The 13,230-nt window shown below is 31.1% G+C and overlaps 1 protein-coding gene across 2 annotated transcripts in view; it reads right to left on the reverse strand.

Moving 5' to 3' along the window:
* LOC100920140 (ankyrin repeat domain-containing protein 26-like) overlaps positions 1-13,230 on the reverse strand; it is an 89,547-nt gene that overhangs the window by 3,033 nt on the left and 73,284 nt on the right. Inside the window, exons 23-26 of one of the 2 annotated variants that reach the window (XM_031938888.1) lie at positions 12,120-12,249; positions 9,990-10,280; positions 9,212-9,426; positions 7,601-7,823 (exon numbers count right to left, since the gene is read on the reverse strand). In XM_031938888.1, the coding sequence (XP_031794748.1) occupies positions 7,601-7,823; positions 9,212-9,426; positions 9,990-10,280; positions 12,120-12,249 (859 nt within the window). Of the gene's footprint in view, positions 1-7,600; positions 7,824-9,211; positions 9,427-9,989; positions 10,281-10,402; positions 10,664-12,119; positions 12,250-13,230 lie in introns of those variants that run through there. The other variant, XM_031938889.1, reaches the window with a different exon arrangement.

The following is a 13,230-nucleotide window of genomic DNA, read 5'->3' on the forward strand; positions in this document are numbered from 1 at the left end:
TAAAAAAAAAAAAAAAACCTAAATGATCCCTACTAACATAGTAAGCTAAGTACATAGTACTTAGTACATAGTAAGCTAAGCACTTAATACCTGCTATATGAGAAGGTTACATTCTAATAGGAAAACAACAAAGTGTATATATATATATATACACATATGAAGTACCATTATCCCTTCTATACAGGTGTTAAGGGGATAGAACTCAATCTGAAAAATTGACATAAATTTTTTTGGTTCTCCCCTCATACCAGAGAAGAAGTCTGAATTTTTCTCTTTTATAAGATGCTTACCATATTTGTTGTAAAATTTGGTTTAAGTTTTGATCATAGACTCTATGTTATTTGCTAGCCTGAATGTGTTATCTGTAGCTTCCACAAAATTCCCCCCAAATTCTCATTTCTTATGTCAACCCACAATATATAGAAGCTGCAATGGGGAAAGTTCTGACAGAGAAGGGATAATTGTAGTAAAACTCAAGATGCTAACAAAATTAATTCTATATATTATTTCATTCACATACTCTTAAGTTCCAAGCAAATTGGCCTATCTGCTCTTCTTATAAAAGGCATTACACCTCCTGTCTCCAGGCTTTTACGTCTTGCTTGAGTCTTTCAGAATCCCTTTCCTTTGAAGGCTCAGCTCAAGTATATGTAAGTCTTATTGTTTTAATTGATGGGCCCCTCCCTGTACAACCAAATTACTTTGCAGGTATTTGTATATGCTTTATATTTACTGAGATTTATATTAATGTTTATATTAATATTTATTATATTAGTTATGTTTTTTTTTTTTACAAAACAATAATGGAATGCAAGATCTTTCATAGTTGAGACTTTTCTCCCAAGTGCAAGAACAGTGTCTCTAGTATAGAGGAGGTACTTAATGTTTTGTTTGGTTTTTTAAATAAATGAATGCCAAAAAATGACCAAGTACATGAGGACTCTTGCCAGAACTTTGAATACTGACAGATGATAATAGGTTAATCCATGAAATAAAGAAAAATTATTTTAGTCCTCCTAAATGGTACCCTTCCTCCAAAAAAAAGGGAATAGCCAAGAATCATAGTTTTAGTCATTTTTTTAAACATTAACTTAATTGTTGGTAATGTGCCATGCTACTGGAAGAAATCAATAATACCCATATTGACGTCACTGAAATAAATGAGAAGATAAAACAAAGTTTTACTTAAAGGATGTCTTAGAAGGATGAATCATAGTTGGTTTTATTATATAAAACCAAAGGCAACAAGAAGCATTGTTTCCCATGATATCTGACCACCTCGTATCATAATGTTTATGGTAAGTATTTATAAAAAGCCACCATGAATACAATTATAGCCTCTATGCCAATATCTGTTGAAGAGATTGAAGGAGAGAAAAATCTATGAAAAACAGTTTCTAAGTCAGAACTAATTTTGATGTTTAGTGACTTCAAAATGAAGATGAGAACAGGAGAGGATTCTCGGAAGTATGGTGGAAAACATAGCTCATGTATGAGAAATAAAAGAGGACAAAAGATTTAAAGATTATGTAGAATCTTTGTCTCTCCTGAATGTTTTCTTTCTGAAGAGTTAGAAGTACAAAAAAAATCACAAGAAATGAAATCAGTTATTAAAAGAAGAGAAATACTTGGTTACTGCTTCTAAGTGACAAAACATGAGAAGGCATTTTTGTTTGTAAGTTCAATCTAACCTATTAAAATATATTGATAGCAAAAAATCAGAAATGGAAAATGGCAAAATTATTAAATTTTTGTGGGATATGGTGATAATCAAGGTCAAGTGATAAAAAAGAGGAGGTATCTCAACAAGGTGGTCAAAAGAGCCACGAAGTGACTTTAGCCAGATTACACTGAAGTTCCTGCTGAAGCTGAAAGACATGGAGGGTGACTTGATTTGGAAGATAGATTCATTTGCAACACACTGAGGAGTACTCATTCAAATGTGAAAAAGAGGAACAAGATTACAAGAGAGTTTATTTAGGAAACCCAGATGAGGTTTCAGGGGAGGCAGCAAAACATCAGGGATAAGAGGCAGAAAGATCTGGATTCAAATATTGAGGTATTTCCTAATTCTGTGACTCTGGGCAAGTCACTAAATTTCTCTGTGAGGATGATTCTGGGAAGATGGCTGAGCATGTCACTAAATTCCAAGCTCTCCAGATTTCTGCCATAAACAAAACAAATTTACACCTCAGGGTGAACAAAGACTGGTCAAAAATCAAGATGATTTGGGACAGAACAGGGGTCCTTCAGGTACAACTTAATCTGACTACAGACCCCAGGTTAAAGGTTAAACTTTAAAGCTTAAAGTACATATATTTCCAGGCTAGCTCCACAGAAACACCACATGGGGAGCCCTGGGGCTTTCTGGATTTGGCTGGAGCCTCGGCAGAAACCACAGAAATTTTCATCTCCAGAGTTGGAAGTCCAAGTCTGAGGGAATCTTTGCTGATTAGGAAAGCCATGCCCGGTTGTATTATCGATTCTGGGGGCCCTGGGGAAAAGGAACCAGCACTCTTGGTGAGTTAAAAGCAGGGGGGTAGGGATACTGCTGACTGCCAAGCACTAGAAGGAAGAGGGGAGGCTTATGGTTTGGGGTTCTAGGTTGCAGGAAAGAGCTAAAGCTAGAGGCACTATCTCCCAACTCCCTGATTAAAAGTGCTTTGACACTTCTCATTGCAAAACAAACAAACAAAACAAAACAAAAAAACAAAGAAGACCTCAACCATAGAAAATGAATGTGGGAATAGGCAAGATTGGGGTTCATCTTCAGAGGAGGACAGTGAAGTTATAAAAGCTTCTACCCCAAAGAGTATCTCAAAAAGAATTTATAGAACTCAAAAAAGATATTTTAAAAATCAAATGATAGGAAGGAAAAACAACAACAACAACAAAAAAAAGTCAATAAAGGCCATCCAAGAAATACAAGATTATGGAAAAAAAGGTAACCAACTATAAAAGTAAATCCAGTCTTAAAGAATAAAAAATTCTTTGAAAATTAGAGCAAGGGGAATCCAGTAAAACTGCAAAAGACCAAAAAATAACAAAACATAGAGAATAAAAAAAATAGACTAGAATGTGAAACATAAAAACAACAGATCTGGAGAACAAATCAAGAGGAGAAAATACAATAATTGAACTAACTGAAAGCTTTGACCAAAAATAGAAACTTGACAAAATAATGCAAGAATCCAAAAAAAAAATTTTTTTGTCCTGAAGTGATAGAAAGTAGAAATAGAAAAAAATCCACCAATCACCAACTCAAAAGAGATCCTTTGTGGAAAACACATAGGAATATTATTGTCAAATTTCAAAATCTCAGATCAAAGAGAAAAATTTTCAAGAAACAAAAAAAGCAATTAAAATATGCTGCAGTTACAATTAGAATTGTATATTACTTAGCAACCACAATAGAGACCGCAGGTCCTGGAATCATTTATATTGGCAACCAAAAAGGCCTGTGGTCAAAAAATATCACATCCGACAAAATTGTTTATAATATTGAATAAGAAACAAAAGAACGTTCAGTGACCTGCAGATTTCCAGGACTTTCAATCAGATCAAGAAAGAATAACATACAAGAAACAAAAAAATGTACACTCATGAATATAATTTCTTCTATTATTATATAAGCTTTCTTGAAATGAACATTTATTGTTTTACATTTGGATCCTTGTGATGTTCTGCTGGCACTTGGCAATGTTCTGTTTTGCTTATTTTCCTTTTATATCTTTTTTTCTTTATTTTACATAAAAAAAGCAATGAGAGAATGAATATCTAAAAAAACCACAATAAATAAGAAAAAATAAATAATAAAGTAGCAATGTTATGAAATGATCATCTGTGAATGTCTTTGCTATTCTTAGCAATACAATGATCCAAGACTATTCTGAAGGCATTATGATAAAAAATGCTGTCTATATCTAGAGAAAGAACATTATATCTGTGTTGGAATCTTTACAAAGTGTTAAGCCATTGGAGTTGATTTGATCTAGAAAGAGATATTTTGGGCAAGAACTTGAAACAAGATACTAAGTGAAACTGATAGAAACAATGCTTGTGTTCACACCTCTAGAGAGCTCATAAGTATCTAAGTACTCAATGGAGTTCACATGTTTGGGAGAATTCAGGGCTGGCTTAGACTAAATTCACACCTCCCTTTAAATTCTTAGGACCAGAGAGCACTCTGGGAGATAACCCATAATCCCTGCCTCGAGAAGGAGGAGTTAACCTTTGGGAGATGATATATATGAGGAAGCTCTTAGAGCTAAGGGAGAATTTCTCTGGAACATCGACAGGGAGACAGAGACTCTGGGAAAAAAGCCTACAAGCCCTATCTTCGAGGCAAGAGAGATTCATTGCATCTTCCAACTTGGTGCTGGCTGGAGGCTGAAGAAAGCAGAGGCAGAAGCCAAGGACAAAGCTGCTAGAGCTCAAGCAGAGAGATAGATCTCTGGGATAACTGGGCTAATTTGGAAGGGGAAATAAACGTTTGCATTTTTACCAGCTGGCTGCGATTTTGGAGTAATTATTTATTTCAACTGAGACTAAGGCTGCCTCCAGAAAACCTTCACATATCTGAATAGAGATTGAAGCATGTTTTTCTTTTTTTTTTTTAACTTTAGTTTTCTGGAGGATTTGTTTGTTTTTGTAGATTAAGGGGAGATCTATTATATATCTATATCTAATCTATATATCTATATATGTATTTTCCCACAACATTTTTATGGAAGTGTTTTCTATAAGTTCACATGAATCTTCTCAATGGAGGAGGAGGGAGGAAGAAAATCTGGAACTTAAAGTTTAAATGTATAAAATCATTTTATATGTAACAGGGAAAAGTAAAATATTAAAATTTTTAAATCGGGGAAATAAATATTCCATTAAAGAACTAAGGCAAAATTAAATACAGTATTGAATTAAAAATAAAATAGACATTCAAGGGACTGTCAGATTTTCATGATTTTGTCTCAAACAAACCTGAACTCAATAGCAAATTTAACATATAAAAGCCAATGTCAAAAATTAATTCCAAGGGATTTAAATAAGCTCAAATTTTTTATATGTGAAAATGTAAACCAGATGTCTAAGATTGACATTAGTAATTATATGATCCAAAAGAAAGATTGGGGTAGAGCTGAGTATTATGTGACTCTAAAAAGCAAACATTATCTAGGAAAAGATTAAAAAACAGTAATTATGCTATAGGAATGAAGTGCAATAGCAAAAATCAATACACAGAAATTAGATGGGAAAGGAGGGACTATTCACAACTGGAATGGTTTGAAGAGGGAATACACACACACACACACACACACACACACACACAAACACACACCCCAAGAATAATTTCCAGAATTTTCCAAAATCTATTAAGAAATAAGAGAGAGGGAATAAGATAAGGATAAGGTGGAGTACAGGAGGATGTTTAAATGATGGGAGCAGATGTGTAGATTAATAGGAATGAGATGAGGTAGATAAAGAAGAAGATAAAGGCTTGGGAGAGAAAGGGAGGAGATCCATGGTGGTTGGGGAGGGGTAGCACTGTGAGGCTAAGTAATGGCAAGGTAAGTCAAATGGTTGAAAAAAAGTAAATTTGCAGGGATGGGAATAAGAAATATACACAAATATACCACCAATAATCAGGAGTAGAATTTATTAGAAAAAATAAAGTAGAAGTAGTAATCATTGAATTCAAAGTCATAATTTTAAAAGAGCACAATATACATTATATGTCAGCCATAAAAATATTGTTTTAAATGTATATGTATATGCATATATGTGAATATATATGTAGGTGTACATGTATATAGGTATATATACATATGTGTGTGCATATATTTATACATATACATATATATCTGTGCCTGCTATATACTATATACTACAGCCTGCTTTGAGTAGGTGACCGGGAGCGCAGGAGGGGGGAAACGGATAAAAAATTATAAAATAAAAAGTACACAGCAGAAAATAAAAGAAAACACAAGGAAGCAAAGAAAACATGGACAGTTATGAATACAGTCTTCTATTATTAAATGTGCTTTCTTGAAATGAAAATTTATTGTTACATATATTTTGAAGCCTTCCTGATGTTCTACTGGGAACATAACAATGCTATTTTTTTTTTCTGTTTTTTCTCATTTTGTATTTAAATTTTAAATAAATAAACACATTAAAAAGGAAAGAAAATTATTTTTAAGAGGTGAAACTATTCATCCATTGTAATATATATATATATATATATATATATATATATATATATATATATATATATATAATAAGAGAGAGAGAGACAGAGAGACAGAGAGAGAGACATTGCCCTTTGGCACAAGTTAAGTCCTTTCTTCCTAAACCTCTGATTGTGTAAACTACATTTTACTTCCTATCAGCTTTGCATCATTGGAATAAACTGATAACAAAAATATATTAATATAGAGGAATTTTTTTTTAAATCAGGTATTAAACCTGATTTGTGGTTCAAGTTGCAAAGAAAGAGCCAAAAAGAACATTAAATAATATTGACTGCACACCTTTTCACTGATCTGGCTGTAGAGAAGGGAAAACAGATTGTTGATCAAGGAACTGAAGAAGTAAAAACACATTTGTATATTTTATAGAAAAGAGTTGGTAAAAGAAAGGAAAAGTAGTGAAGTTAAGCTGATTCTGAAAAGGAAAAAATGAACATAATGTCTGTGTTAGTAAAAGGCAAATGAAATGATAATTGAGAGTTAATAAGGAGATTTTCACATGGTATATTTTCCTCAAAAATTGCAAAACAATATGTTTTTAAAAATGAACATTTTAATTAAATGCTTCAGAAGAAAGATATATAATATTCGTATTCTCTATTATATCGATATCACCCAGATGCTTACAAAGATATAGCCCCATAAAGTTAAATCCTTTCATCTTTACTAATTCATTGCTACATTTTTGAGGGCACTTTAGCAGTGTCTTTAAAAAATCTAAACATCTGCCAAACAATGTTCACTGCATTACAATTACTATGTCAGAGCTGGAAGGTCCCTAGAATTGGGCATATATTATGAGGTGGGAGAAAGATGCCATAGATATACAATGCTTCTTAAGGCTATATACCTAGTTTAAGAAAACCTTTATACAAATATGAACTAAAAAACTAAATTTCTCTGGGATACTTTAAAAAAGGGTGTGTGGGTTTTTTTTTGTAGTTATACATATGTGTTTTAAGTAATTCTGAAAAAAACCCAACAATTATAGAAAGGCTATATTTTTAAATGTTAGCATGTGAAAATAAATCAGAGATAGTCTCTCTCAGTACTAGTTGGTGAGAAAAATGGTATTCAATTTAGAGTTCTTACATGAATGCCACTTATCAAGGTTACAATTGTTTAATACCAGATATAATTGGTATAGATGATAGTTATGGACCTAAAATATTTTAAAATTTATAATCTAGCATTTAAAAATTATCATTCAGTAAAGGGACCATTTTTATTTTAATAGAACACAAAAATCAATGTGACACATTCAAAAATATATAAGCAGGAAATTTAATTAAGATGAATATTTTACATACTATCTTTAATATGAAAAAAGAAAAGAATTAAAAATTACTAACCTTTGCAAAGTAGGCCTCCATGTCATTTTCTGAAGACCCTATGTTTCCAGGAGAATATACTGCATTTCTTCTAGGAAGGACCATAGTTATATCAAGAATCCCAACATGAGGGGACTCTTGAGCTGGATTTGTAGTAGTAGTAGTAAGTCTGCTGATTAAAGTTGGACTTTTTTGTTTTTCATTCAGTAGTCTGGAACTTATCTCAGCTAATCTCTCATTAGTTCTGTGAACATTTCAAAGCACATAAATGGTAAACATTTTTCTTAAATGGTGTTTTTAGTTAATACTATCATTAATTTTCACTTTTGCTGAATTGTTTCTTTACTATTAGCAAATTATTAGTAAAGTATTAATAATACTATTATTAGTAATAATAACTTACTATGTAAATTATTAAAGATTTTAAACAACTGAGTTACTTCCATTAAGGTCCTTTCCGAATAAATAGTATAAAGAAATTGAGTGAAGAAAGAGATTTTAAGAGTATCCTGGGAAAATTCAAAACAAAACAAAACAAACCACAAAAGATATGTGTAAATCTGGAATTCCTTACTAATCTTATCTTTAAGGAAGAATTTGTATTCTATAAATTCATATGAAAATTACTAGAGTTCTTTTAAGGATATCAGGTAGCAGCCAAATGACAGAGGACTGCAGTCTCCAAGGAGAAAAAGGTGACTCAGTTGAGGATAAAAAAGTCAAGAGGATCTCAAATCACTAGCTAGCTCACAAAACCACTTTGTTGCCAAGATATATAGTAAGGAAGATTGATCCATTCCTCTCCCCCACCTTTTTAACAGATGGTATCTTTTGGCTATCCAACATTCTAATCTAAACACTTTTGTAATATATGTTATATCCTATTCCTTTTAAATCATTCCCTCCATGAGGCTTTCACCTGTATAAAAAATTGAAAGATAGGACAGCAGGGAATTGAGGGACATGGCTGAACTTTCTATAAGCCACTAGAATGGCCTTAAGTCCTGTTGTCTTGATTGTTACTATTAGGAGAAGAATAGTTACAGTGTGTCATATATTGCTATGATCTCGTTTTACATTTCTGTAAATACTTTAAACCTTTTAGTATTGTCATTCAATGAAAGGATAATAATATTATTCTTATTTTCAGGCTAATTATTCTAATTTCATCCTGGAAGGACTAATCTATTGCAAATAGTGAAAAGAAATAATATTTTATATGAATAAGATATATAAAAACAAATAATTTTCATAGGATCATAGATTAAAGCTTGAAAGGGATCTTAAAAGCCATCTAATAAAAGATCCTGATTTTAAAGAAAGGTTTCAGAAGAAGGTCTTTCAAAATCATATGGAAACAAGCACCAGAAGCAAGATTTAAAGCTGAATTCTCAGATTCTACAACCAGAGTATTATCTTTCCAAAGTAACACACTGTAATTCCTTTGTACCTACTTAACATTTTAAAAATATTTGGTTTGCTAATATTTATAAAAGTATAATACAATTAATCCCCATTTTCTAATGAAGTAATAGATATGTCCATTAAGCATCTGTTATATTCAAAACGGAAAACTTTAAAAATAATCTGATAAATTTAAGTACTTTTTTTAGTGTCTGTATTTAGGCTTACCCATCTAATTTGTTTGATAATGTTTCTTTGAGTTTTAATTCTTCACAATAAAGCTTTTTATAGCTATCCAGTTCTGCCTTACAGTCTTCACGTGAGTTTTTCATTTTGGAGAACTCAGCTTCCAAATCTCGAATTCGATGCTCCATTTGGTTTCTTATTAAAACATTGTTAGTTTCTCTTGATTGTTCTAAGTAATCTTGGGCTATTGCTTGTTTCTAAACCAAATGGAATACAAAGAACAAGTTACAAAAAATTCCTAACTATTCTGAAAATTTTAAGATTTGTTATCATATTCTGTTAGTTTTCATTTAAATTTTAGTGATTGAAAAAGCAATTCTTAATTCCTAAAAACAGATTCCAACTTTGAAAGGACTCATTTTCAAGGTCAGCTGAATTAATTTTGAAATTTAAAAAACCCTCTTAATTTCTACTGGATATTAGTTCACTAGTTCTCCTAGGACTGATATAGTAGGTCAATATAAAAACAATAGGTATAATTCTGAAATCATTTTCCAGAATCTTCCAGAATATTGTTACATTTAACTATCTGTTAAATAAAAAACTCACTTCATTTTAAAATTATGTCAATAATTTTCAAAAAACTATAATTTCAAAAAGCATTATTTTCTTTTTATATGGTGATATGAAACTTATGGAGACCCATAAAAAAGAATGCAGAGGGAAAATTTAAAAAAAATCTAGATTTGGAACAGGGGGAAAAATTCTAAACCGTCATTTATATGGAATTATTTTAAAAGTAGAGTAGTGATAAAGTAACCTGTAATAATAGATTGACTTTTTTTAGTTTTTCTGCAATCTCCTGCTTTGCTTGTTCTTCAATCTCCTGTTTATACTGTAATACTTGACTGTGTTGTATTTTAGTAATCTCTAAATGATGTTTAAGATTAACTACTTCCTCCTCCAATTGTCTTTTATTCTTGTCCAAGTTGTCACATTTCTTTTCTAAGCTTTTCATAGAAAATAAGTTTTCTTGAAGACTTCTATTCATTGATTCCAACTGTATACATTTCGAAGATGTTGCTTCCAATTGTTGTGTGAGGTCTTCATTCTGTTTGTATAAAATAAGTTTAGCAAATTATACAAAATAAAGGTCTTCCAATTTAAATGTTAATTTAAAATTATTAATATTAAATTGTTTTTAATTCAGTTGTAATTAAATAAATCATTATCCTTATATTACAGCTATAAAATATATTGCCTAAAATGATTATTTAGGTACATTTACAAATCAAAAACAAAAATTAAAATTGAAACAATGAAAGTACTAGCTTTTATGGTTTGAATAATCCATATTTAGTACTTGTTCCCATACTGTCTTCTGGATTCTCTCATTTTTTCATGTGTCTTTTCTGCCCAACTTCTAGTACAGTGACCAGATATCAAAAAAATTCAGAATAGATGGATTTCATCCTTCTTCACGTTTTGCTAGGCCTAAAACAGCAATAGATCTTAAGTTATTTTTTTTTTTACCATTCTAATCAATCACTGATTTAGAAAGCAAATAAATTTATAATAATCTGAATGTCACAAGGTGAGATGTGCTAATACAGAGCCAGAAAAATATCTTTCTCATCTATGAAACTCGGGTAATAGGACCCAGAGAATATGTTATAATCATTTACTAGAGATTTTAGTGTGTAGTAGTCCTTTTTATTATTCCCCAAATGTCTCAAAAAAAAATAAACCAACAAGCATAGCAGCATTTCTACCTATTTTCCTTCAGACCCAAGGATAGATGACTGAAATAAGTGATAAATTTAAAAATATGATACGACTGAGTTCCAAAAAGCACAAACTCAATAAATGTTAAGTCAATTCTTTTTGATAAATATTGATGAGAACTGCAAAACAGCAAATTAATGATTGTAAAATAAAATGGTTTTTAAAGAGTCACTTGTCATTATATAAAAAAATAATGAGAGTGTCAGAGTAGTGATTCTAGTTTGAAATACAAGGCATAAGACACATGTAAAAAATTCACAAGGTCATTCTCTGCCAAAAGATATCTCTATATATATATGCATATATATATATATATATATATATATATATATAGTGTTAAATATATAAAAATTATAAAACCCTCAAAGTTAAATTTCCTCAATAAAGGATCCACCCATAGTAGATTTTCCTTAAAAAATCCCTTTCTAGCCCTCCATCTCCTTATGGTATCTTCTAAATTCTCTCCTCCATGCTTCATGGTGTCTTTCTCCTTATTATAGTTAACTCTTTTAGGGTGATAACTCTCTTTTAGGGTGACAAATCCCTTTTAGGGGTAGGCCACCAATCAATGGTGTAATCCACTTCTCTTGTTAACCCCTTTTAGGGTTAGTCTGCTAAATTTCTCTATGAATGATACATATTCCCATCTTATGGCATATTCCCTTTCTCCTGGTTAATTGTGAGTTTCAGTGAGGAACTTGTTTTTTTTTCTACTGTTAATTGTTAAAAAAAAAAAAAAGAAGAAGAAGAAGAAGAAGAAAGAAAGAAAGAAAGAAAAAAAAAACTTATAACATTCTTTCTATTGCTATCCTGAACCCACTTCATATTTACAACTCCTGGTGTCTATTTTACTACTTCATTTTACCTGTATCTTCTTCTCATAAATAAAGGTACCTTTTGGCAAAGAGAACATCACTGCACCTTGCACTCATTTTCAAATTTGGAATAGCTACCCTGATCCCATCACAAGTTTGTCTGAGCTCCTGAGAGCAGTAAAAACTGTGTGAATAGATTTTAGATAGAAAGTGTTGCCTTTCATGGCAACATGAAAGCAAATTTATATCTTCCCAGGATTACTGGTGTTCAAGGACTTGCTACTTCTATACCCATTTCAAAAGAAATAAAAATATAAAGATATTTTGCATTTTCCAATATTAAGGATTACCTTATGTTTTAACCTATTAATTTGTTTATCCACTTCAGAATGTGTTTGATTCAGTTCTTCCTGGAAAACAACATATCCTTTTTCATATTCTCTTAATTTCTTTTTTGTTGTTTTCAATAGCTGTTTAAATCTGTGAGAATGAACAGAATAATCAAGCCAATCTTTATAGTTTAAATATTATATGTTTAAAAATATTATGTTTGATCTATTGTCTTATTTTCACTCAAAGAAAAAAAATCTAAAAAGAGTTCTTTACATCATCCAACTCAAATTAGACAATAATTTGTTAAAAATAAAACCAAGAAACAGTAGCTTCACTAACAATTTCATCTCTATTTCAAAAGATTCATTGTCAGCTCTTCATTAATATCACTTCATTGTAGAATATTCCCAAATGATTTCTGGTTAAGCTCTAATATTTTTTGAAAAGAGGGATATCTCTCAATAATATAATCAGAAATTTACATGATAATCTATTTAACAAAAACATTTTATGGTGATGTTTTGTGCCTGTTACATTAATCTTTGATCTGTATAATTTAACTGTATATAAATTTCCTAGTCCACAAAACATAAATGATATCATTTAAGGAAATTAGAATACAAAGTTCTATTTAAAATGTTTATTTAGTGGATGGAAATATAGGTAGTCCCTAACTTGAAAAGTAAAATGAAATCTCAAATGTTACTTTGTATGTTGACCATTTGGCACAGGGAATGCATTCCCTCCCCTTAGAATTAGTGCTCTAAAAACAGTTCAATATAAGCCCACAAAAACCTATTTAAACCATAACACAGCTGAATTACAATCCTGGAAAAAATATGATGATTTGATGACTCCTCTGCCACTGAAACTGTAGCCTCTAGTTTGGGATCAGAGGATCTGACACCTCAACAATAGTGGCCTCTTGCCATATTCAATTCAGATTCAATCAAAAAGCACTAAGTGCTTATCCTTAAAGGTTGTGATAAAATACAAAATTTAGATATGCGGTCTGTTCTCTAATGCAATCAAAATATAGGATATACATATAGATCAGTATGATAAAGTGTTAGAGCATTAGGGAAGTGTAACAGATAGATATGAAGTCTAATGGTGAAGGTCATTAAC

Source organism: Sarcophilus harrisii, chromosome 5 (assembly GCF_902635505.1).
Source record: "Sarcophilus harrisii chromosome 5, mSarHar1.11, whole genome shotgun sequence".
Classification (NCBI taxonomy): Eukaryota; Metazoa; Chordata; class Mammalia; order Dasyuromorphia; family Dasyuridae; genus Sarcophilus; species Sarcophilus harrisii.